Raw genomic sequence first — 27,221 nt, 5'->3', positions numbered from 1 at the left:
ATATATGACGAAGGGTGTATTATACCGAAAGAAATATGATTGACAAACTTATAATCATAACCTATTAAAAGTAAAGAGCGCTACTGTATTGGACTTGTGGTGAAGTGTATTGTATTATATATTTCTTGTGACAGTTGCGTTATAGCACGAATACTTTCTAATCTGACTTCTCATTATTTTGCTACGGATTTTCCTTCCGAAATACTTAATATAGCAAAAATACAATCTGAAATAAACTAAAATAGAACAATAAATAGAAATATACATTGTCAATTTTTTCTGTGCTCCAGTGTTTTTGCCTCTTATAAATGTTGAGGTCTATATTCGGTGCTTTTGTATACTAGTCAGGAAGAAAAAAATACTATATGATTTTACTATTCATAACAGGACATATTGTTTCTAAAATCTTTATTTATCATGTATCAAAACATAAATTCCACTCAAACCGCACACAGGAAATGTTAAAAATAAAAAGTAACTTTGCTTTAAGAGTTGTTGGTAAAAACGCACGAAAACAACAATAATACATAACCAACCATAAAATAAATCATTGTGTTACGCATTGCAGAAATTGTTCTAAAAATGCTCCATATTATAAAGATTTCAAATATTCTTCATTTAAAAAGATACGAGACCGCTTGAAGAGATAGATACACAAATTACAAATACTGATATGTCCCCAAAACTTGTATCTCCAATTTTTCGTATAGTTACCACTCAATTTTCTTAGAAATAGTACATTTTGTATTTTGTATACACATATCATAGGAACTTCTGACATATCTATTACCTACGTGGATCAGAAATACTAAATTCGTGTTTGTGCTCCACTTTTTCCAATCACCAAAAGTGTAGGAAAAAAAACATTTTTCAGATCCTTTTTAATCTACAACCCACCTTCACACGTACCAATTTCCCATGCAGCAATATTGTCGTCCTTGGCTGAGTACCACGAATAATATTTGCGAAATTTTTCCCGGAAATATAAGTTAGATTGAAACGTGTGAGTTAGTAGTTTGGAATAGCGTGTATGATCTACGATTCTTGGCGAGAGACGTTATAAAGAACTCCTGTTAAAATTGCGGTGTTCGTCGTAGGTATCAATCAAACGAGTTGCCTTCCCTTTTCCTCCAAAGTTCATTCGCAAAAGTTCACGTATCCAAGTTGGAAACTATATTACCAGAGCCTACTACACACTATTACGTACAAGTTGTCACCAATGGTATACTCTACTCTACTCTACTCTAAAGCTTTAAAAAGAGTTTTGTCGAAAACATTTGTCCTAAACTACAGTAAGTTGAAATAACTTCTCTAAGAATTATCAGCAAGTTTCTATGAAACATTTATGTTGATCCTGATTTTTTCAAAATGACATGAGCCATTTTCCAGTCAGACATCTTTCCATGATTTTTTGTGGTCCTTTGGCAAAATCCACTCCCTGAAAAATAAGAAAATACAACATTTTTTCAGCTTATACATAAAATAAATCTATAGCTATTACTTTCCGAATGCGACTATGGCACACCATACATTAAGACCTTTTTGTTAGACCTGTCTTTTCCAATCTTCCTTAGAAAAATCCCTACAATTCTTCTAATTCCCAAGCAATCTTCTTCCAATTTTCCCGGCTTGTACGGGGCCCTCCTACCCTTCCACCACACTAATCCTAACATAATAACGACTTGATCCTTCTCATAATTCACTCGCAAAATCCTTCTACAACGACTTGGACGGAGAAAGAAAAAAAACAAGCCTTTCTAAATTGAAATCGCCGCAGTTGGGTCGGAAAAACGCTATGTGTTTGTAGTTATACGTACCTCTTGTTCCCTTGGCCAGTGTGTACGAAATCTACCCTGGTCTCTGACAGAAGGGAGACCTCTCTCTTTCTTTTCTTGGATCGATTTCTGCTGAAACAAGCAAGATGGCATCGGGTCAAGTACTATCACATTCGTCCTTTTGCATTATTTATCTGCGGTCTCTTAGCAAATGCCTTTATAACTGCTGTATTTGATTATGCTTTCAAAGTTCATTCGCTTGTCAACTTGCTGTCACTTTGGTGCACTAAAGCGATCATGTATGAAGTCCACCTGCAGTTTTTTTAATGGGAATGTCCTTTCCTTTTTTATTGAATTGGGAATTTCTCTAACCCAGAGTAATATACCAGCAAAGGTTCTAAACAGTAGGACAGAGGGCTCTACCTTATTGGTATTAACGGGGAGCCAATTTGCTTCTATAAATCGATGTAATATTTCAAAATTTCATATCCATTTTTACATTAACAACGCAAGAGTCGCTTATCTGAAAAAAAAGATTTTTTCACTAATAAAATAACCTACGGTATCATATCACAACTGCGTACTGAACTTTTGAACTTTGGCGATCTTTTTCGGAGAGACTGTTTATAAAGTCTGACAAGTTGGGGTTAGGAGAAGTCAAATATCTTTCCAAGCGGGCAGCATGGCTGATGGCCTCTTTGATGAAATCTCCCTGACTTTTGCACAGGGCAGGGTCGAAATCGACAACTGACGACCCAATACATTTCGCCCAAGGAAATTGACATCCGTAACAATCGCGCTCTTCGCACGTCTTCTCAGGAAATAACCACCCAAATTGACGCTCGGAATATTTTTCTTTTCAAAACGACACCGTTAAACGATTCTAAATCTATCTCTTTTTTGCTGTTTCGACTTTTTTTTTGTTCTCTTCGTACGTGAAACTGTGGCGGGTCAGTGAAAGGATAAGAAGTTGTTTGGAGTGATATATAGACAAATTTGTGCGGGTTTAGGAACTGGATCAAATAATAAAAGTGTGCGAAGCGCAACAAATACAAAAGTAATGATAGCTGGTGTCGCCCTGTACCCATTTTCATCTGTCATAGCGAGCGCGGCGTCCGTCCTACTCTCAACACAGGATTTGGCGGCCATCTAAAATTGCCCGGCATGATTTTAGCACCCTGATATTGACCATCGTAGCTCATGCCACCAGAGGCAATCTTTCTTCAGCTACTTCAGTGCTGTTTCCCTTCTCTGATCTAAGAGTTTCGAGCCTCTGCGCTCCTCCAATTGATTGCATTTAAATTCCTTACTTTCAAGTCAAGCTCTCCTGTCGCTGCGGCGGGGTGAAAAATCAATTTTTACACGTCGGGCCACCACAATTTCGACTTAATTGTTCATTTACGTCCGAGCTTCGCGCGAAAGTTCTCTCGCAGCCCATATTTCGATTTCTACTATTCCCTTCTACGCGGCATTAATTAGACTGACCTTTGTGTGAACTCTCTCCATCCTAAACACTGTCTAGGGCGAGTCATTATTTTCAATCTCGCCCCAATCCCTACGGAACGGATTGTGGCTATACCTTAACAACCTCTATCGATAAACGGAAAAAATCAGCCCAGGACACGCATAAATATCCAGCTGCCGACAAAGTAGTTGGAATGGACATCTTTTCGATTTTCTCATTATCTCTCCTTTCCTTAAACCTTTCCTCTTCGCGGGGTGAATCTATAAAACAACCCCGCATTGCCCATGCGCGCAGGTGGGTTCATAAGGTTACTTCACCTGTATACTCCTCACCCCCACCTCGAGATGAAATTAATTGTAGGAAACGAAATCGATACAAAATTTATATGTGGGTCTTCGCTCAGGGTCGACCCTAATTTGCACTTTATTATGAGTTGATGTGAGCGGAGCTCCATCTATCACAGAGACGTGTCCCGGCGATGGTTAGATCTGTCCACGAGCGCTGCGCTGAACTCCGAGAGAAAATGTCAGTGTTCAAAGGTCCTTGGCTGGTGGCGGGGGCAGGAGAAGATTGATGCCGCTTGTGGCTGGCTCCCTGACCCCGGAACAGATAAACAGCGATACCGCTCCCAGTCAGGAGCCTAGCGCTGACTACCCACTACACAAGCCAAAAACGAACCATCTCACAACAGCGTAACCCTTCTCACAACCGTCACTTCTTTGTTTTTCACAAATTTTATGTATGTACATCTCCATATTACTACTCTACGCAAATAAATACACACATTACATTTCTTCTATTGCTTTAATGTAATTTTCCCCAATATCTTCTCAAAAATTGTGATAATAACTTGTTTAAAAGCTTTGTATTGACATCCTAGGTTCGTTGGTAAAAGTCTTGCCAAGTAGTTCGTTGGGTTAGAAAAGTTGTTTTGGGTCACATGTTACAACGGCCTTCGGAAATACTATATATGACGATTGTACCCAACTAGGTGAAAGGTCAGCTAGATCACATTACGTTTTACAGTTAGTGGAACGATTGGTTCACTCGTAAAACTTCTTAATTGAATCTCTTCATCCTTGAACGCCATTTGATGACAAGTTTTGGTGCAGAACACTTGAGTAGAGGTCCTTGTCTCGTCCGAACATGGTTAACTTGCCTAAACTCGTTGTTTTTGTAACCAACTACTAACTGTCGAGGTGTTTGAATCCGTAGTCGTCTCTTCACCACTTCGTTGTGTTGTATAAGGTTTGTGTGGATTTTTCACTTTTTGTGTGAGTTTTAGCACTTAAATTTAACACATATAGTACAAGAAAAGCTGTGTGGTGCTTGCTTTTAACCTTGTTGTTGTTGTTCTTTTTCTATGGTGTTATTTGGTGCCAGGCTAGTACCTATGACTTATATACTACCGCCCCAAATTGTGTTTTTCCTAATTTTCAAAGACAACGAAAACTTCACTTACTTGTAGTATTTAACCGAGCTAAACTATAATTCCTTGATATTGTACTTATCATGTTTCGTTGTAAAACATCGTGTTTTTGTTTGTGTCTAATTTTTGGTTGAATTGAAGTGTTGTTTCGATCTAGCGAGTGTTGAAGTCAACACTCTTGTTTACGAGTGAATTTTGTTCGCTTCAATATGGTAGACAGCGCCATATTTCTTCATGAAAATGCTTCTCTATCGCTAGCTGTTTTTAAAGCTTGAATTTTCATGTCGATTCTAGTGTTACTTTCGTTGGAGTTTGTTCGGCTATACTACTAGTATGAACTTATTTCTTTGATTTGATGAAATCTTTGTTACAGACACATCCTATAAACTAAACATCATTTTGTCACCACACTACAATGTATTGGATTCAAAAATTGAAAAAGAAAAGTAAAACTCTGAACTAAACAAAGCTAACTTTTGTATCCTACAACCTCGAAGCAGTACACCCTAAAATTGCGCTGTACGTAAATTTCCACTGTACATTTTTGCACGTTCTATCAACTTTTTCTTGCCTTCAACGGTCACTCACACTATGTGTACATCTTGTTTCTTACAACACAAGTCTCTGTTTTGCAGTTGGAGTTGTATGTGTAAACTCAAAGTGTGAAAGAACTTGTCAAATTTCACAGTATTTTATACATTTCTTCTGAAACGTAAATTTCGCAGTTATTCGACTAAAGCTTTGAAAACACCCAACAAAAATGTATGCCTGACACCAAAGTACGACTAAAAAGACCCTCTGCAAAACAACAGCAACAAAACAAAAATACCTTAAACTTACTTGTCTAAAAAAATGAATGCCCTGCTATTTGTTAGTGTTACAACAAGAAGATTTGTTAAAAACCCCATACAGTTTACTAGATACTTGTCTAAAACATGTGGGTGATTCTAGTAAGAATTTCAGCTATAAAAATAGCATTTTCTTTGACATTAACTCTTTCTCAATCTTTCTCACTTAGATGTAAGACAACCTATATTGCTTGACACACTTTGTATAGTAGGTTCACATTGTAAATATAAATTCCATTTAACGGGCGAATAAAAAACAGACTAACGCACTCTTACAACATACTTACAAGTGATTGATTTTGTCCATTGACCACATTTAGCCTCACCAACACATCAAGGGCATGTCAGCAAGTTTGTGTCACTGAAACATGGCAAAAAAACGTTTTGAAATTCACCATCTTTTTACTTTTTTTTTTAGTTGGGGCAGAAAAATGTTTTAAAGAGTTGTACGTGTTATTTTGAGAAAAGTTGCATGCTCGAAAACGTGAAACCTGTTCTGTGTATGTGATAATGTTTGGTTGGTGTGACAGTTTTGCAAGAGTTATGTTCAAAGTCACTCACGACCAAGAACTAATTTGTGTGTACATTTGATAACCTTTCACCACCTCTTGTGCATATTACTATCAACAACCTGTGTATCAAAACTTGTGTCTTATAATACCAACGACAAGTAAGTTTCTATTTTTGTTGTTTTCTTGTATGCAGTTACCAAAATACCCAGTGTAATTTTTGTCACTTCAGTTGGGTGTCAAAACTACATTTTTGTGGAGTGACAGTCTTGAAAGTAAACTCGTTCTTATCAAATACTTTGTCTAGAAATGTCAATTGAAAATATTCTTTTTAAATCCAGTTTTAAAAATTGCCAGGATATCTATGTCCTTGCTATAAATGTTGTCAACAAATTTTCAGTTTTCTGTGATATAATAATAATAACCTTGATCTATGACGACAAGGTTATTTTTCTAACTTTGGTCCCCCTCGACTGCTAGTCTTAAATCATTATGTAGTTAATGAAGCTAGAGTAAGATATTTTTCAACATTAGTAGATAATGACGAAGTGCTTAATTGTTGACTTCCGTCAAGCTAATTTCTTAACATAATTACACCGTTTAGGTGATGTTGTCAGTGATATTTTTCTTTTTAATCGTGACCTTTGCTGGCGATGACTTTGACACATTTTAATCGTTCTCTTGAGAGAGTGCCGCTGTGCTACTATAGCTACCATGTTACATGTAATAACTTTTTTCCACATGCCGTGGCGTTACAATAAATTCCAAATTTCTCTTCATCAACTAGTTTTATAAAACAAAACTATTAACATTTATTTCTTAATGACAAGACAAGAATTTGGTAATCAGAGACATTTTCTCTCAGTGTGTGTGTGTAGAAACCAAACGCGATGTTTTATTTTGAAAGGTTGCGTTCTTGTGCGCTCGGCCGCCATTTTCTTTTCTGTAGAAAAAAACACACTAACTCAATCGTTATTTTGTGGCGAACACAATGCTGTATAGATTATTATATAGCCCCAAACACACGATTACAAAGCTATAGAATAAACCTTGAGTAAAAAACAGAGAAGCTCGAAGGCAAACATGTTTTATACTACTTGTAAAAATAGAAATTATACTGTAGCCAGGCGACATGTTTTGAACTAGACAACCGCCCAATCTACCTATCTTCTAGACATAACTTAGAAAATATATCAAATATTCTTAACGCAAAAGAAATAATGTATATTATGAGTCAGTAAAGCGTCAATTCAGAAACTTTTTTAACATTTTAAATGCTAAACTTGTTCATACATAAACAGATTATATATATTATTATGTTCTTGTTCTGTTTAACGCAGCCTTCATTGTTCTTCTGCTGTGTGTTGTTCGTTGTGTTAGGTTGTCTCAGTTAACGTCTGGTGTGTTTTCCTTTAATTTTCTCCCTGACAGAGAGTGTCAAAAGTCGTCTGGTCCCTGCTACCCGCTGTATAGAAAAACTGAAAGGGACCGCCTGACTCCGACTGAGTCCGAGCTTGGATCGTTTCCAAAGTCCCCTGTAAGCCCAAATTAACCCGTCTGGGCACCGGATTTTACTCGTAAACATCGCTCTACGTTCCCTGCCTGGGTTCAAAACCGTTTTATGTACTTTTACAGAGGGGATGAAACGTATAAATCTACAAGAATCCGTGTAAATTTCTCGCCATGCTTTGAGTCTTTTTAAAACCGAGTCTGTGACATGGTTTATTGTTGTATCTCTGCTAAAACCACCGAACATGAAATCCTTCTAAAAAAAACTTCACACAAGAACAAAATAATCCTCCCAGCTATATTCGCACTGGGTACTGAAAAAACATTTTTGAAAGAGACAGCGACTAGTCTGTGAGAGGAAAATGACACATAATTGTCCCAGCTATCATTTTTAATAGGCGGTCAGAGTGGTGAAAATTGCAGGTGCAATATAGCAACTAGTCCATTTCTTCTTCTCGGGAACAAAAGATTTTGCCTCAAGGTTTTACCGAATTTTCACACCTTGAAGAATTCTTGTTGGAACACCTGGCCTAAGTGTAAAGATCTCCCACGGCAAGAGTTTTGGCAGATTTATAACTTATTGCCAAGGAACGCTGTGTGTTTGGGATGGCTTTTCTAACGTCTTTTGTTTCACCCAGAACGAACTTTACTTCTAGAGCGTAGCCCCTGAGCTAATGAAAACTATACATGTATCAAGTGAACACAGATGTTGGCACCAAGTACACATTTTCTCAACTAAACTTATACTCTCTGATAAAAAAGCCCAAACGCACAACCAAAAAGTGGCCGAAAAGAATAGAAAGCAATCTTTCATTTCAGCACATATTATGGCAAAACACACAGAATATTATGATAAAAATTCACAGATATGGGCAAGAACTACAGATTTTCTCAACTAAACTCAAATTGATAACATATACCCTCACATAGATAGAAAGGCCCAAACGCACAACAACAAAGTGGCCGAAAAGAATAGAAAGCAATCTTTCATTTCAGCACGTATTATAGCAAAACACACAGAATATTATGATAAAAATTCACAGATATGGGCAAGAACTACAGATTTTCTCAACTAAACTCAAACTCATGGATACGATTTACTCTCACATAGAAAGGCCCAGACGCACAACAAAAAAGTGGACGAAAAGAACAGAAAGCAATCTTTCATTTCAGCACATATTATTGCAAAGCACGCAGAATATTCTCATAAACATTCATCTTTTAAAAACATAACAAATCATGTAGTAGTGCTTTTTTAAAACACACTATTTCAAATCTAGCAATAGTAGTATTGACAAACATGATAACCGACAAACATATGCTACATGTGATGCTCCTATTTGTTGTAAACGCCTAGTATACATTACAATTCTACCTCTTTGTCAATAGAAATCAGATATGTGTACTTCCGTAAGGTGTAAGGTTCAATATTGTGTCAATATTAACTATATGTAAAAGTTAAAAGCCACCGCAGTTACAAAAACAATGGTATTCTATAGAAACAAACAAAAAAACATTAGGTAATTTTTTAAAAGTTTTATTCAAAACAATGTAGCTTGCTACGAGTATACACGACATAAAGATACAAATACAAAACCTTTGACTATAGAATCTACAATGTATTGTCAGCTATTCTATGAAGCACATTAATACATGTAGCGATGCTGATGTACACATAACACAAAACACGTTTACACATACCACAATTTAAGTGATTTTACGTCCACCTAAAATTTTTCGAGCCTTTTTTTAAACAACTAGAATGTTGAAAACAACAGTACAATTCAAAACGCACAATAAAAAAGTCAAAAGGCTAAAACAACTGTTAGACGCACGGCCGTTCAACTATATACAGTATAATATTATATATTTATGTCAAGAAGGTCAAATGACAACCTATTATAGTGTAGAAACGTATTGTGAACGTGTAATATCAATATAGTGCAAGTTACAAATTACACATTTTTATATAAAACATATTCTATCTGGAAACTTAGGTGCGTATACTTAGTATATGGACACAAAAACACGATAGAATATACCATTTCTATTCCCACATATATTAAATAAATAATGATGAGGATGATTTCAACATAACTGCCTTAGTAAGTGTAAATCGATATACAAAATGCAGTTATGTTTTTACAGCGTATATTTCTTTATCTGTCTATCTTTCATACCAACACAGTAGGGGCATGTAGCGAGATAGGGCAGATAATACTAAATTCTGACTATGTTGACACAACAAATCTTGCAATCAATTACTGAAATACCACTGTCTGAAGTAAACAAGTTAAATATTGTCTCTAGACGATAAAAATCATTGAGGTTCGTTCCTGGCCAAACGTGTTCATAAAAGCATAATGTTTTATTGAAATTTATAGATACAAGTTACTGTTTTTTATTCATGTTAGTGCCTTGCACATGGCGAATATAAACTAACACATCATACTGTGCCTGCGTAGTACGCTACATACCATGCTTTCTACTGCAGTTTTGCTGAATTCCATTTAAATTACTCAATTGCAACTCTGCAAAATATGACAACATTCATGGACAGTTCCAATTGTCTGAAAAATTATAATTGAAGGATATATTTCGCCCCATGGCGTGAGATAAATTCTCAACATCCTCATATAGGAACAGAAATTTTCTGATATCGTTATAACATTATCTGACATTGGATACCAACCCGTATTTTTTGTACAATGTATATGTACGAGATCTGTGTGTGTATATATATGGAGCCATGAGAAAGAGTAAAATCGCAAGTATGATGAGGGTTATTTTATGAATAGTTGTCCCGAAATTGTTGCATGACGCGGAAATATTGAACGATTGTTCAATGATTTTTCGAAAGGTGAAAAAAAGGTCACGCAATCCTACTTCGTGATCGTGCTCACGCTCCTAGACAAAGTGTGAATTCTCCTAAACAAAATCTAGTCAGTTGACTTCTCTCTAGGTGCGTAATGCGATCGGCTTTCTGACGTGAGAGTTGAAATTTCAAAGGATGTAATTGACACAACCCGTGCCTGCGTGCGTTTTCCTCTATTCACCCGTCTGTCGTTTTGAAATGCCAGCCTGTGTCAGTCGGGGGCTCTCGCACGGCGGGCTTTTGCTGGCGCCAAATCGAACGGAAAAATAGCGAGAATAACAGTTTTGTGATGATGAATGTCAGGAGAAATTCTGTCACTCAATTGTGCGGCCTGTCACTGTCTAAAAGGGCACGACAGTGTCTGTCTTGTACTCTGAGGCTTGCACGAGAGGAACGCGTCAGTTTTTCTGAGCGCGGCTCTAAAAACGGGGTATAGCTTTCATTCTGTAGACTTCTCTCACAAGCTAAAATAACATGGCAAAACTTCATCATACCATCGAATTTTACCACGGAAAACGCTCTATAAATGATCTACCGTGTCCTGAAAACTAGTTAGAACAGATGCTATGTTTACATGATTTTTAATATTTCTCATATCGTTAAAATTGCGGGCCCGTGACCCAAAGGGTAGCTCCCAGGCGCCTCTGGGTGAATGGTGTCAGTTTCAGAGTTCTAACTTGTCAGTTACCTTAACGGAATCCTTTCCTTATGCGGCACGCACAGGCTTGTTTCACAAACAAACCCGAGAACCTGTAAAAGTCTTGGCTATCTTTGTCTGTAACGTTTGTTCCAACCGGATGTGTTGTCTTATTCTCACAGACCCAAAACACTCCTGAAAACAAACCCTTACAAATATTCCATCCCCACTCTCCCTCTCTCCCACTGACTGTTGAAAAGAGGCCAGCTTCTTTTAACATTTCAAAGAGCACGATAAAGCTAAGGGTGGTTGCGAGTGTAGTTTTAACGAGCTCATTTATTGCATCGCAAACTAAATGTAGGTCAGAACCATTAATTTTCTAGAAATACGGTTGTCATGTGAGACAGGAATGGCGCTGCCAATGTTTTTCCCAGCGGACCCTGAAACCTCGCCCCTGCCTTATCTCAAAAATCCGCCCGGCATTCGCCGCTGACCACGTAGCCATGTCCAATTTTCCGCGGAGAAAAATTAGGGGTGAACCTTGTTAAAAATCATGGTCATTTATGGCGCGAAGCGAAGGTAGATAGCTATCGTACCGACGCGCGTGTTCACCGGGAAAGACATCATAGTTTATAGGGGTGCCTGCGGCGACTCACTCCTACAATATCAGCCAGTGTTACAGAAAGGTTAGTTTCCTCAGAATATGCGCATCGTTTTCACACACGCCGTACTATATAGGGTTCAGTCAGAACGTTGTAGCTTTGATGTAAACAGAGAGATAATAAACAAGCAGAGTGCGCGGCAGCCTGTAGGGGGCGCTACGCGGTAGTACGGACCGCCAGATGCCGTGCCGTGACCTCCCCGCGACTCCAGCACCGCGACGTCCAAAACTCTCCCGCACACCATTTTTCCTTCCCGCTCGTTTACGAACTCCATTCATTACCTCCACGGCGCCCTTACCTTCCGCATAAACACAACACGACATACGGTGTACACGCGTTCTTTTTTACCGTGTAGAAAAAAAACACGTTCTTACTACGAAAACATACGTGTTCTCGACTTATTTTACTCCTACTACACACAGTCTTGTTTCTTGCGGTGTGAGAGAGGTTTTCGCTGCAGTGTGGGACCTGTCTCGGTGTTGGAGAAAGAACAGAAAGAAGTCTGACACCTGTGAAATTGATTTCTACATGAAATTGAATATCGTAGCTTTAATTTTCGCTGGGGTGAAAGGGACAGGGTCAATGGTGTGTGTTGTGTGTGTGTCGATAGCTGACGCGTCGTGGAGCGTGAGGGAAAACGGCCGTGTTTTGGTAAGTCGGCCGTGGCGGGGTGCTGGGAGGGGTGAGGACGAGGGCAGGCGGCGGACGGGCGCGCGCAGGCCGTGTTGTTTACCTGGACATGACCCATCGTAAAATATTTCATCTTCATGAGAATGAGGGAGGGTAGTGAGGCGTGAATATTACTCTGTGGCTATTGTCGGGGGATGTTTTATGGGCATTGCACGGACTGCCATTGGTGGACGCCGGTCATCTGATCGCGTCATTTCTCTTGTCATTTACAGATAAGTGGTTGGAGGCATATCAGATTCACTCCCAAATCGTCAACAAATCGAGCTCGGACGTAAGCACGTCTAACTACACTACTACTACTACCACTACTACTACTACCACTACTACACCATCGTCGGACCACGCCGCCGCCATATCCAATGAGCTCGTATTTTGTGAACTCCTTTGCCGGTAACTTACAAAACGGGGGCGACTCGTACCCGGCAGGTCAGGGCTACCCTGTCCGGTACGACCCCATGCGGCAGTATCCGACCCCGTACGGCCCGCCCGAGAGGTTCCCTGTGTACTCGACCGGGGACGGGACCCTGTACGGGGCGCAGCAAGGTGCCTATACGGACCCCATCAAGCACGAGGCCGCCCTAGCCAGCCACCATCTACCTCAATACAGCAGCTGTAAGCTCCAGGCGAATAGCCCGTCGCCGCTGTCCTCGGCACAGGGCAGTCCTGGGTCTACAGTCGGCGCCCAGCTGCCCCAGCCCACACCGCCAGTCTTTCCATGGATGCGGAAGGGCAGTTCTCAATCTGGTAAGTACCCTCTCTCTCTATCCTCCCTCGGACAATGGCCTCTGGTCCCGTAGGCTATACTCTAATGACCTGCCCCTTCTGTGAACCACGAAAAAACAAAACGACCCGCTTGCAGAAAAAAAAACTACTACCACCACGGCAGGACCTAGTGAGGTTACGGCGAGGTCGGGTCACAATGTCAAATGTTTTTATCGACGTCGTAGTGTGCTCGCTGTTAGTTCTAACAATGCAGGCTACCGTTTTGTGGCACTAAACGGACCATAATGGCCCCTACACGAGCAAGCCCAACTTCTGACAGATTTATAATACTCGGCATGAAATGTGAACTCTAGGGTTGAGTATAACAGGATGTAATTCGGTGGCTGAGCGTTCAATTTTTAGGGTCAGGACAACAATAGATAGTGTAGTCCACATGGTACCATGCGTGTGTCAGTAGTGGGTTTTTTAAAGAATTATCTCGCAGAAAATCTACGTTCAGTGTACAATTCTGATCAGATGAATGAATGAGGTTTTAATGTGTATATTTTTTCCTGTATTTTTATAAACAGCGATGGGGGAAGAGAAGAAGAGGGGACGACAGACGTATACCCGCTACCAGACCCTGGAGTTGGAGAAGGAATTCCACTTTAACAAGTACCTGACACGAAAGCGACGCATCGAGATCGCGCATTTGCTGGGCTTGACGGAGCGACAGATCAAGATCTGGTTCCAGAACCGCCGGATGAAATGGAAGAAGGAAAACAAGATCCCTTCCCTCAACGCAACTACCATCAACCAACTAACCAACATGAACAGCCACAACAATGGAGTAAACTCGGACTCTGACAAAGAGAGGGACATAAAATAGTACAAAGCCGCTTGCGTGTTCTCTCTCACTCGACCAATGACAACAGAATTTTCCGCACAAGTGCAAAGTGCAAAAAATGTATACCTCACCTTCATCAAAGAAATATTAGGGCTGTTTTAAGAGAATTTTTGTCAAACGTACCGTCCGAAAATATGCAACTTGTCCGAATAATATGTTTTATGTGTGTATAATTTGCACTGAGATTTTGCACTGTGACCAAAAACTAATATTAATTTCTCTATACAATTTTTAATACTATTTATTAGCGATCAGGATGTTTTCTTTATTATACGGGTATTAATATATATGTATTATGGTATTGTTTGAAAACTTAACACTGATTATCTTTGTTTTTATCGGCAGGGAGTTTGTATGTTAATGATGTAATATTAATTTTACGTTTAATGACATGTCACCAATATGAGGATACATGTGAGAATGAATTATATTTATGATCCGAATGAAAAATCTCACATTTACAATCACGTTACTACAATAATGATATAAGTGGAATAACTAGGCAAAGAAATTTGTACTGTGTTAGGAACGTATTTTGAGTAGTTGACCAAAAATTTTTTGTACTGAATTTATAGATAGCAGCATTTAGCTCGACTATTTAAGCAGATTACAAATTATGGAGGCTTAAAAAGTACAAGTTATGCCAAAATGTGAACGTTTGTATGTATATATCTATTATAAATCATGTACTTCTCAACTATCCAAAGAGCTTGGAGGTGTAAAAACCTCACTGTTCGCCAAATCTGGACACTCAGGAATATGTATTGTACTCGTTTTTGACCTATTATGTCTAGAACAACTTGAATGTGCGTCTCTTATAGAGAACTTTGACTATAGAGACAGAGAAAGGAGTCGTGAATTGGTCGGTAATTGATTGTAGCGTTGTTGACAGAATGTTTTGTGGGAGCGGTATTAAAAGTTGACAAAGGTAACCGCAAACGAAGCTGACTCTAGTGTTCTATATCTTGTCTTTTCATTGCACCTGTTACCAGTAGAGTCATCTAGTTCTGAGTGTAGTTTTTTTTATCTCTCTAGGAATTGTTCTAACATACCACTACTTGTTCAACAACCAGGATAAAATCTTGCTCCAGGAAAGACGGAATAGAGGGGCTGGGAGTGATAATTTGCTCGTGCTGTGAGATTTCGCCTTTAGGAAGAATTCTTCCCGTTTCTCTCTGCCCCTAAGACATTTTCACCCCCTATATGTGGTGTCCAGACGTTTTTTTTTCCTCTCCAGTAATGCGTATTGTAGGGTCAAGACAAAGACATAGACTTCTCAGCCCAAGATTTCACCATCTAAGGAGACTGGAAGCCAGTGGAAAAGTTTTGTAGCGGCTACAGTTATAACAAACCAGGTAGTGTGTGATTTCTCATGTTCACCCTCGATAGGGATTGGTGGTCACGTGGGGGAGGGGGGTGGACCTAAATTGTGCTGAAAGAACCGCAAAGCAGCAAATTACTACGTGATGTAAGGTCATAAGGTCAGATGGTGTTAGATCCAGCTCTTATCCTCTGCACGTGCGTTTCCAATAATGTTTCTGAGTCGTTTACGCGAGCGGGATTAGGTCCGGATTCACACTAGTTAGAATCCAGGAGAATCTGCCAGCCGTGATACCATAAAATTAGATAATCAGACCTTAATGATCATCCCTGGCTAGGCCGGTTTCTCATATGTTCTGGTTTTCAGAATCAGACTGGCTAGCTTGGTACCTGCACACATAAACACATACACGTTGTATATTTTTGTTTTGCCGCAATACGTTTCTCTTACTGCTTAAGGCCTGATAATGAGTTGGCTTGAGGAAATTTGCTATCATCTTCCTGCTTTGCCTTTTTTCTTTTTTTTTTGCCTCTAGGATCACAATATTTAGCACGGTTTAAGCCTAACCGGTGGATGGTAAGTCCAGTGCAAGTGCTTTTTTGGCATGATACGTTTTAGTGGTCTATATAAACCCTGTGGATCCGATCTTGTGTCGCTATAAAAACCGCAAGGTGGGATTGACAGGTTCATATAGAACACGATAAGCATCCCGCACGCTCGCCTGTTTCATCCACCCTCTACATTTCCACTGTCCATTTCACCGCCAAATATGGGCACCGAAAAGCCCTGAAAATGACTGCTTGGGGAGAGGAGAAGCCGTTAGGGGGTCAGGGTATGGGAAACCTCGCTAGGCGATTCACCATTTCGTTGTGTTGTTTCCTGGAGCCGAATCTGGACCTTCCCTGGAATACAAAAATACGTGAGAACACATGTGAACCCCGACAGGGTTGTGGGGAAAAAAACAACTTTTTTTCTGCAGGTGAAAAATACTCTCACCTGGATGACCCTGTGTTCACCTACCTAGGCACTTAACGGTACAGAAAGTCCCCTGGCACAACCCCCATCTACACTACATCTCAGTAAATGAAGTTGATCTCGTAAGGTCACTCTAGATTTTATGACCTTTCGCGATGGTAAGTTATAAATCACCCTACTAGCTTTTTTTTTCACCGGTCACAAGACTTGTGTGTAGCCAAACTTTCTGCAGAACTTTACCACTTTTTTTCGCGTCAAGTGTCCAAAGCGAGGGCTATCTATCGACGTTTTTAGCAGGAAGCGAGGAGTGAAGTATGGGTGCGCTTTTACCTACCACATACCATGGTGGCCTGCGGTCAAGTGGCGACAAGACGAACACACCGGCGGAGCAGTGGTAAGCCTTTCTCGTCTATTCTACACACAACTGAGAAAAGCTACAATCCTCTTCCTCCACATAAGGCCGGATTGTAGCCGACACTCCGGCTTAGGGCGTGAGTGAAAGGATATAGAAAGTACGGGAGCTGGGGATAAAATTCTTGTAGAAAACAGACTTAGAGGGTCTGCCGCCATTGATTCTAAAAGAACGAGGCTGTGATTGGTTGCTGGGGCGGGTCAGTACGCATGCACCTCGCTCATGTAAGTCCTAACCCGCTAAAAAGTCTGGATAAAGGATGCACAGGCCAATCTCATTCTCTTACACATTCTCATGCAGACTCCGTGCACCGGTACCGTCTCCCCTCGGCCTCTCCAGCCTTCTCAGCCCCGACTAGGTCGGGAGAGCGGCGGCAGCGTAGGTAGGTATGCGGCGGTACAGCGCGTGAGCTCCCGAGCACTTGAACTGCCCGCGCGCCGGTTTTTATTACCCGCCCGTAAATTGAAGCACCGTTTTACGGCCGGGAGCCGTCGGCAGTTTGGACTTGAGTTATCATGTCGTGTGGCCGGCGGTGAAGGTATTTATGCAGTAAAGTTAGGTTAGATACACGTCTAGCAATTATACGTCGTGTTGCAGGGGAGTTCTAGTGTGGGAAGTGTCTATTACGATATGTGCCAAGAATGGCTAATGGCGGCAGGTCAACATGTGTGCGCCAGCATACATCAGTCAGAGACGAGTCCGTACCCACACAGTGTCTCATGGTAATAGCTTCTCATACTCTCCCTTGTGTTGCTTACTGCCATCCGAAACCCATTGGAAACTCATCATAACCCGAGCTCCCCCGGGAAAAATCCCAGCCCTCCCCGCCACCCAACCAAAAAACCAGGCCGAAATGATAGGTTATTGAGCATAATGAGTTTCAGTTCGATCTCTGATACAGGGGAGATATATGCTCATTGGTCAGGCCGGTCACGAAGATCGTCAACAAATTCATTCCATTTTCTCGGCCGATAGGCCTGGCCCTCATAGCTGACGCGATAGGACCTTCCCCCAACCACTGCGCCTAGCCACTCCGTACGGCACACACATCTTGAGAACATCAAGACTCCTTCTCCTTTACTTCTCTTCCTCTCTCTCTGCTCCTCAGGTCTACTTCTTCACCTCCCTCCAACGTCTTGAGAGACGGAATCTGGTCCAACTCCTTCATCTGGCTTCTTCATCTTCACCAAATCTTCAAGAAAGCAGGTTCCTGAGATTTGGGTACGGTTTGTCTTCTTATCCTATCCTCTTTTTTTCCCCTTCTCCACTTTCTTTTTTTTCGTCTTTCTTGTCCCTGACGATGAAATATTTGCGTACATGTTTGTAGTCGTGTTGATTTCATGGTAGGCATGATCTTTTCTCCTTTTGGAAATTTACGCGGGAAACGATATCGACATGAATCTGTAGGTGAAAGGAGGAGTTAAACGGCGTCGTAAATTCACTTTTTATTACACCTGGCGTACATTTGTCTCATTAATAGGTAACCTGGGCACACGAATCGATGAATTCGCCACTTCATAAAAAAATCTCAGCTTCAAGAATTCTCTCTCGGTCACCGGGTATGTGTTTTTGGGTAGGTCTTAAAAACGCTAAACGGTTCATATTTAGTTCAGCGTCGCCCCCCAAGAAGAATTGATGACAAGCCTTATTGGAGTGATGCATTGAACAATTTTATCTCCCGTCTAATACCTCTGCAATCAGTTTAACTCCAAATTGGGAATTTGTGGCTGTTAATTCGCAAGAGAAGAATTTAACTTATTGGGAAATGAATTTGTAGCGCTGTGAACAGGATCATGCATAGAAGAGTGTTGGCGCCGGGGAGAATTTTCTACCTTATGTAGCATTGAGTTTCTTATTATATCTGTCAAGCTAACACCTGCGAACCGACGAAACGTCTACCTATTCCGTCCCAAGGCTTTTCTCACTGTATTTTGGCCGCTACTCCACGCTACCTCGTGAGGCTAGCCCGACCACGTTGTGAAAACGTGTAGTAAGGATAGTAAAACGCAGAAATACGAGCAGCGTTTATGGAGCCATTTTGAGTTTATTGTCACTAAAATTATAGTGTCTGCCCTCCGTCTAATATCGCCTCTCTGGTGCATCGTAAAATCCGTCTGAGTGAGCACGAGATAGTACGTACGCGCTTGTCGTAACTGATTCGCTCCCGTGCGGGCACGTAGTCAGGCCCTGGCCTCTCGCGATCGTTTCTGAAGCCCCAACGACACAAAGACTGGCAAATATAAAACGGCTGGTGCACTGGCGAACTCGATCACAACGATAAGACAGGGAGTTCTTGATAAGGTGCGATATGGTACGCTGTTTTGAAAAACGTGCTACGAGCCTTCACTATACTGAATCGAAGTGTGGGAAGGTTTCGTCAGGAAAGTTTAGTGAAGCGTTACAGGTCCCTCACGTCGAGATTGGGCTCGGGACAGGCTCTCATATGGTAGGGGGGAGAGTCCACAGACCACGAGCATGTGGTTTTGTTGTGAAAGATCGTGATAAATGGTGGCTGGTGACTGGGGCCACTTTCGACACAATACGTCCACTGGTAGTGCAGCTAAAGATTGCTGTCCTCGCCCCAGCTAGCGTTCTCGACACGTCACTCTACATTACATTGTCAAGTTCCTACTTCGACTCCCTTACCAAAAACTATCCTTTATCCTACGCTTTGGGAAGAAAAATCACATCGTAGAACAGTGATGGCTTCCGACATTCCTGTCACTAAACTTGCCCCAGGCTTTCGCTTCCAAACAGATCTCTGTTCGCTTGTATCCAACTAGACTGGTGGGAAAATGAACTTTTTTATCGTAGCTACCTCTGGAAGCAATAGAACGAAGGCAGATTTTGGTACAGGGTGTTTCATAACCAGTTAAAAAGACCGTGTCATTGTGATGTTTTAGAGCGGCGGTTTTGCTTCTGTGCTAGAGGACGGGGTAACGTGATAGCCAAAACACCAGGGCGCGGCATTTCCAGACAAACTGAGACAAAAACAGAGAGAGAAGGCGAAACGCACTGGAGTAGCGTTGGTTGTAGAGTTAGGCTGAATCGTAGTTTTACTGGTAGAGCGGCGTTTGGCTCAGATATCGATTCTGACACATCTCTCTGAGCCCGCTACCTGTAACATAGAGAGGGAGTGGTAAGGTGTTGTTTTCTGGGGGCTACAGGTGAAAGGTAGGCAGCATAACGCAGGTTGGGGCTCGAGGAAAGCCAGCCTAAACCCTTTTGTTTATTCACGTGCTGATTGTTTACCTGTGTTGTTGATTACCCTAGCTGGTCGTACGCACGAAAGTTAGTACCTGCAAGGTGTAACAAGAGCATGTGAAGCCATGTGGCGTACCGGAGTCGTAAAAAAAGACACGAGTTTACAATCATGTCTCCTGCACGCTCTTACAAGAGGGGTTACTCCCAAATTGGTTGTAAAATATAAAATACGCGCCCCGGAATCATAGCATCGGTGTTTTAATGAAGGTTCAGGCGTTCGCACTTTGTTACCAAACCGCAGAATTGCGTGGAGGGTTGTGAAGAGGCACTACGACAAGTATGATTGTGGCGGACAGGTCGCTAATTGCTTTCAAACGGTGCCGTATTTTTTATGACCGGTTTACGATGTCGTGAAATACCGCAGGCTGAGTTATGGACGCGGAAGGGGAGGCGTGCCAACCCTGACTGTACCCGAACTGCAACCGTGGACTTTCCAACAACAAACTCCGTGCCACGGCCGACCTCTCCTCTAGCACAGTAGCACCGCAGATCTATCATAGCCTGAGAAGGAAAGTCGAGTTAGGAAGGATGCATGGCAGTTTTACCTCCGTTGATTGACTTGACCGTACATTGTCGAAGAGACAGTTCCAACATGTGATTATTCTATTTAAAATGAATTTATCATCCACCGTTCCTTACTGTTTTGTCCCTGTGGGTCAGAAAAAAGCCGTACGATTGGCTGCTTTTCTCACGTGATGTCCCATTTCTTCCTTATTTGGCAGGTGTCCCGTGAAGGTGGGTGTGTGCAAGGCAAGAGCGAGACATTTGTCCAATTCATCAAACCCACTCGCAGGAAAGCGACACACGGCAAAGGCCACAAATCAACCAAAACAAATGAGCTCGTATTTTGTAAACTCGTATCCCGCACGTTATCAAAATGGCCAAGACTTCCAGGTTGGGAGCTTTTCCTCGGCTCGAAGTTCTGGGTCGGCCGGGCCGTACGGCGGGGGCTCGGCGGGGATGGAGCCGGCGGCGGCGGCGTACGACTACAGCTACAGTCGGCAGCAGCAGCAGCAGCAGGCACCACAGCAGCAGGCACAGCCGCAACAGTCCCAGCCACACCACCAGACCCAGTCCGACTGTACCCTGACACGAGGCGACACTCCGCACCAACAGCAGTCGGCATGTGCACAGTCCAGTCTAGCAGGGGGGCAGACCCAGCGCCTCACACACCTGCCCATGAGCACCCCTGCCATGAGCCCGGCTACCTGCACTTCGACCCCGAGTAGTACAGGCATGGCGGCCCATCCTGCCTCCCAGAACACGCCGAGTCCTCCCGACGTCGATCTAGAGAGCGTCGGCAGTCCTAACGCCACGGCCACGGCCACGGGCTCCGTCCAAGCCAACAACAACAATACCGCCAACAACACAGCGTCCACATCCCCCAGTAACATCCCCATGTATCCGTGGATGAGGAAAATCCACCTGAATCACTGTGAGTATGAGTCCTTTACTTCCGCGTTTCCCCCTACCACTAGCTACCACGGCACACAGACGGTCCTCACTCTCCCAGCCTCACACACTCGTGTGCGAGCAGTCTGAACTTGATAGCGTAGTTATGTCACTGTAACTTGGTTTTACGACCCTTTATTGAGCTATTAATAGAGTTATCTGCGCGAAAATGGGCCGTAGCGAGCTGTAGTTGGTCTTCGCTCTGTGATATATCCGCTTTTACGACGCCTTCCATTGGCCAATTGTTGTACAGCCTCGCCGTACTTAACCCTCGTTTGTTGGTTTGAGTGCCCCAAAAGAGCTATCTCCGACCGGCTTTATTTATCGGCCCGCTACCTTGGGGTGACGAACAGTGCAAATAATTCAAGAGTCAATGTTCCTTTCTATCCCCGGACAGGCACGCGATTTTTATCGGTAATTAAAAAGCTCGACACTCCATGACAGGCTATTTAGTGTCTCCCCACAGGCCCTCAAGGGTCTCCTTTCCAAACAGGGTCCACTGCCCTGGTCAAGCCATTCAAGCCTATACCAGTAATGTACGTCCCATACCTTCCACCACACAAACCCTAGCTCCACAACAAGAACGATCACAACTCTAACACCTTCAGACGCTGTATCTTGAGTTCTTGGTAGATCCAAGGCCGGGGGCTGCCAGACGACCAAATCTTAAACTGTCACCGTTAATTTTAATCCCTTTATTCACAGCATTTGTAACGCAGATCGTGTTCAACGAGGTGTGATAGTGGTAGGAGTATATCATTCTCTACACACACACACGTGTGTACCAAGTCCTGTCTCTTATATCACTGATATCTTTCCACTTGGCCTGTATGTCAACCTTCTTTTGAGGAGGAAAAAAATTGTCGTTCTTGCCCTTGTGTCAAAAGGTGGCCCGGTTTGACACCCCCCAGTTGATTAAAGGCATGAACAAGCCTCTAGAGTTCACAATCCTCGTAGTTTATTCCACTGAGTCAATGTCAGCGTGCGAAATGCACTCCCTAAAGTCTTCTCTCAATGTCTAGACTTGCCCAAAATGTGGTGTTGTGCATTCTTTGTCGACCTTCTTTCAGAGAACACAGACAAAACATGTCAGAGGAACCCTAACCGTACAAACTTGGAATGCTGTGTGAAACCAGACGAAAAACTTCAGACATAAACCCGTTAGGCTGGATCAAACACTCAAACACTCTTTTCTATTCCACATTTCCTCTGTGAAACCCAAGTAAGGTTCGAGATACGTGTACTACACAGTATCCAAGATAGGTGGACATTCTCTCCCCCTTTCTAAATACCCCTGAGCCCTCCTTTATATACCAAATTTTATATCCACTGATAAAATGTGAAATCAACTAAACTAAGAGTCAACAAGAAGACACCAAACTACATAAGACATTTCTTTAATATTTCGTGTATCCATAGCTATAGGATACATGATAGGACATCTGTAGGGCATCTTTTACGTGATATACTGTAACTCAAACCCTGGCTATTACAACTTTAGAATACAGCACTAGACCAGAACTGTGCCATCTTTGAGGGTGGCTTGTTGCTGCATATTTTCGTGTGTACAATAAGATAATATACTATCATATGTACCAAGAATCAGCCCTAAGCCACAGTTCCAGTCTTCTATTCCCGTTCTTACGTCCGCATATTAAAGATTATAAATGAATTTTCATATTGAGACCCAGCATGGGGTCTTAATGATTAGACATAGCTGTAGACCTATATTTTGACCCAACCCTTAGATTACTAAACCTTGAAATTATATCCCAGCCTTACTCTGAATTCTCATAATATTGAGAGCTAGCATCACTTCGTCATAGTGATCAGACACACATATGTATCAGAGAACCACGACGACCCTTAAATTACTACACCTGAGTTCAAGAGGCTGTATTAGTGATTGTATGTGAGAAGGTTTGAGAGCAAAACAAGGACACTACGTAGGGATGTAGAAAGAATAGAAATCTACAAAATACTGAGAATAATACAAGACATTTATTGTACGTTAGGCTATGTTCTTACAAGCCAAGTACAGGTGTATTGGCGAAGTAAAATTATAGTGATATTTTACTACAACTATACAGATTGAAGTGAACTACTAAGAACAGTTTTAACTCCTTCTCGCTTCTTAAGGCAGTTGTAGATGTATGAATATAGGGAGATAATAATACATAATGGTTGCTTGATTATTGCCTTTTTCTGTTGTTGTTGAACTTATACAGCCGCTGGTACGGGAGACAACAAGCGCACGCGCACAGCGTATACCCGCTACCAGACCCTGGAGTTGGAGAAGGAATTTCACTTCAACCGATATCTGACGCGGCGACGACGCATCGAGATCGCGCATGCGCTGTGCTTGACGGAGCGGCAGATCAAGATCTGGTTCCAGAACCGCCGGATGAAGTGGAAGAAAGAAAATAAACTGAAGAGTCTCTCTCAGTGTCAGCAAACTCAGGGACTGAACCCAGAACACTGAGCACTAGAACAAAAAAAGGACTAAGGTGGCGATCAGGAGGAGCAATATCGTACATCCACAGGAGTTGTTTATGTTTGTGATCCGTCTTATATCAATGTCCAGTCATTTCCTGTATTGTATATGTCCAAATGTGACCAAACGTAAACACAAAACGTGGAGAACCCGATTCTGACTATTTAAAGACTGTGTAGATATTGTAGTATATTGTGTTTTGTGTTGTTTCTGGCTGCAAAAAGAGACTATATACCTCGAGATATTTGTTTTGGCAGGGAAGAGACCCGTATACTTGTACAGTGTTTGCGTCTGGAAGAAAAAAAGTCACATACTGTTTAAAGGAGACAAAATGTGTATAGATGTTTTACGGAGAATGTGTTCCATTCTAGTAGGTGGTAAATGATAATTTCTCTCAAAAATACAAAAAAGACGACGTAGGTGGTTCACACGCGTAAATGGGACGTAAAGATTCGGTAGCTGTGCCATTTGGAGTCCGTATAGAAGACGTTATAAGTAGACGTAGTGTCTAAAGTTCTACACCTCTTGTAGGCTGGGGTCCGTTACAGGGTTAGCATCGATTCCGCTTGACAATCTGTGTCGCTTTGTACCTGTATTTGTCACGTAAAATTTAGCCGTGAGCGTGGGTTTAAAAAATGAGTGTGACGCCTTCCTTTTTTCCTGTATATTTATTATTTTTTGTACTTCAGTCCGAAGAAAAGAAAGGATTAAATGATAATATAGCCGAGAAATATTGAAATGATTCGTGCCAAGCTAAATGTGATTCCTGAAAAAAAAATCGATGCACCTCATCGTGGCTTGTAAAATTGACGGCAATAAAGAGTATTATTCTGTGAGCAAAAAAAGAAAGAAACCGAGAAATTTCTGCTTCTGCTTTCTCCTAGCTCGAGGTTTTAGCTTACTTAGAGCGGCGTGAGGTAGAATTGATGGTTGTTCCCGCCTGAGTTGATGTCCCTGATGTAAACGCACTAGCCCAGAACTGGAGACGAGCGGGGTCGTCCGTCACTCCCGTTTTCCAATACGCAAGGTCACGTCACCAGGCGGGTTCATCTAGAGTTCAGTACCACGTGACCAAACCAAGATGGCGGCTCAGGGCAACACTGGAGTGATGAATGACGGGACGGCTCGCCCCGGGAAAAACTCTCCATGTATAACACGCTAAAACTGTTGCTTCTTCTTCTTATACAGTTACATAACAGAAAATCAGTAGAATATCTTATGTGAGGAGGAATTTCAAGGAACAAAAATACGTATCATTTGCTGTATCCGTACCAAAAAGACCGTCGGATACAACTCAACCGAGGGGATACAACTTGGGTGTTGCCGTAACATTGTTATGACTAGATTGTGGGACTCTATAGCGATATAGTCCACAGTGATTTCAGGTTTTAAGTATTAAAATCTCACTAATGATGAAATGTAATAAACACAGCTTTTATGGCTCGATTATTATACTCTTTTGGCCATATTAGAAGCCCGCAGCCCTGTATCCAAGAAATACTTCTTGCCATCCAAGATATGTTTAAGCAAAATCGTAAGAAAACGACCACTTCTTCTAAAACTCTTGTCACCCACATATGAACTTAAACTTGTTTCATAACCATTTTCCTTATCTCATAGTTTCCACGTTTAAACTATTATGTGAGAATATTTCAGTGATAACATACGTTATCTGCACAACAATGCCAAGAGACATCGATATTTCCACCATCACCCGAAGCAAAAGTCAGTGAAACGCACGCATCTTCCATAAAATCTAACACATGCCTGGAGGGAAGGATTTCTTATTACCACTCTATCTACACGCACGAATTATTGTACCCAGATATGAGTCCGAGTTTGTTTTTTTTTCTATATGGCTAGAGAGGTCTCTTTCGGGTTTTGCAAAAGAAGAAAGTCTTTTCAACAGTCCGTCCCTTCAAACTTTTTAATCAAGTCTGAAGTAAAAGGAATTTACTTCATATTTAAATCCATATAACTTTTTGTCAATAATTATTGCAAAATTTGAGAATAATACACAGCTACCCATCGGACAAGAAAAAAAAGATGATACACACAATATATAGAGAGAGCGAGTTTCTGAAAGAGAATTTTCTTAGATATTTTCTTGTTCAAGTTTTAAGTTGTCTGGTAAACATTACCAATGGGCATCAGGGTCAAGGGTCAAAGAAAAGGACAATAAGAGATCTGGGTTTAAAATTTGATGTTTTAATATCATGCTCACCCGCTCAGAACTGGAATAATCTATGGATAGATCATAAGGCGTGAACTTCGCCATGTAAGCATGCGATATGACGCGTGATATTAATAAAAACGCAGGAGTGTGGCACCCTGAGGGCCGACCCAGCCCGGCCCAACTGTCGCCCATTTGACACTCGGAACATCCCCTAAAAGCGGTCATACTTACGGTCAGGGGCAAACTGTGGTCCACGTGTGTTCCTACATGTTCTCTGACGACACCTGTCCCTAAAATCCAGTCAGAACCCGACACAACGCGACATTGACACGAGAAATCGACCGACGCTGTCGCTTATCAAGCCGAATCTATCACCGTGACGACGGCATAAAGACGAAAGTTAAAACAAAATTTATAGTAGTCACTAAGTTTCTACATCTGTGGAGTCGTGCACTTGATTGGTTACATGACGTCACGTGACCAAGTTTACGATCTCGCTAACGATTTATTTGCGGGGAATAATGGCAATTATGAGACCCTCCGACGCGAAAAAATGGTTTAAAATCATAATTTATAGCGTCTGCGGACGTGAAAGTATTTTTATGACGTAAATTAGCCCAAGTCGCTTGTTTTTCGTTAGAAGGCAGTACAGGCGTGTAGTGAGGTGTGTTGTGGGGACTTCGCGGCAACTTTTCAGTCTCTGTCCGCCGGATTTTCCCAACTTGAACTCCGAGAGTTGGTGGAGAAGTTGTCGGTAAGCCTCGGCATTTTCCCATTTTCACAGAACGTGCCTCTCGGAATGAATTTCCAATGTAATATCTATTTGACACTGACAGCCGCCATTTTTGTTGGGCGTGCGACTGGCTTGGTTCTGCAGTTTTCCTCTTTTCCGTGACGACAACTAACTTCGTCCCCGCCGAAAGTGAGCAGCACAATTTCTACTTGTCCTTATTACCCGGTCGTCCAAAATCTCACGTCTCTACTTCATTACATCCTAGACCGGCTCTGCCTTTTTTTCTCCTTCCTTATGAATTTCAAATCATATCGATTTTTTTTCCGGCGAGTTCCAACCCTTTTGCAGACGGTGAGGATTTCCGAAAGGGCTGTTTTACGAGGTAC

General features: G+C 41.9%; 2 protein-coding genes and 1 long non-coding RNA gene across 4 annotated transcripts; 2 read left to right on the top strand and 1 right to left on the bottom strand.

Moving 5' to 3' along the window:
• Window positions 1-486: 486 nt before the first annotated feature.
• LOC109475862 lies at window positions 487-26,480 on the bottom strand. The gene is made up of 4 exons (XR_002140576.1): window positions 26,334-26,480; window positions 5,805-5,878; window positions 1,818-1,904; window positions 487-1,438 (listed from the first exon to the last, which is right to left on the bottom strand). It is a non-coding gene; the product is annotated as an uncharacterized LOC109475862 (long non-coding RNA).
• Window positions 4,270-14,940, top strand: LOC109475861 (homeobox protein Hox-B6-like). 2 transcript variants are annotated; one of them, XM_019776667.1, is made up of 3 exons: window positions 4,270-4,389; window positions 12,612-13,143; window positions 13,692-14,940. In XM_019776667.1, exons 2-3 carry the CDS (start codon window positions 12,759-12,761, stop codon window positions 13,988-13,990), a joined length of 684 nt encoding a protein of 227 aa, XP_019632226.1. In that variant the 5' UTR covers window positions 4,270-4,389; window positions 12,612-12,758; the 3' UTR covers window positions 13,991-14,940. The 2 variants fall into 2 exon arrangements, with proteins under 2 accessions (XP_019632226.1, XP_019632227.1); XM_019776668.1 differs by lacking the exon at window positions 4,270-4,389 and adding an exon at window positions 4,444-4,488.
• LOC109475859 (homeobox protein Hox-B5-like) lies at window positions 15,752-24,760 on the top strand. The gene is made up of 3 exons (XM_019776665.1): window positions 15,752-17,098; window positions 20,703-21,415; window positions 23,661-24,760. The coding sequence occupies exons 1-3, from the start codon at window positions 16,926-16,928 to the stop codon at window positions 23,912-23,914; spliced, it is 1,140 nt and encodes a 379-aa protein (XP_019632224.1). The 5' UTR covers window positions 15,752-16,925; the 3' UTR covers window positions 23,915-24,760.
• Window positions 26,481-27,221: the final 741 nt, after the last annotated feature.

This window comes from Branchiostoma belcheri, unplaced genomic scaffold (genome assembly GCF_001625305.1).
Source record: "Branchiostoma belcheri isolate BF01 breed outbred unplaced genomic scaffold, Haploidv18h27 scaffold35, whole genome shotgun sequence".
Taxonomy (NCBI): Eukaryota; Metazoa; Chordata; class Leptocardii; order Amphioxiformes; family Branchiostomatidae; genus Branchiostoma; species Branchiostoma belcheri.
Note: the sequence above shows the minus strand (reverse complement) of the source record. Positions and strands in the feature narration are given on the sequence as shown.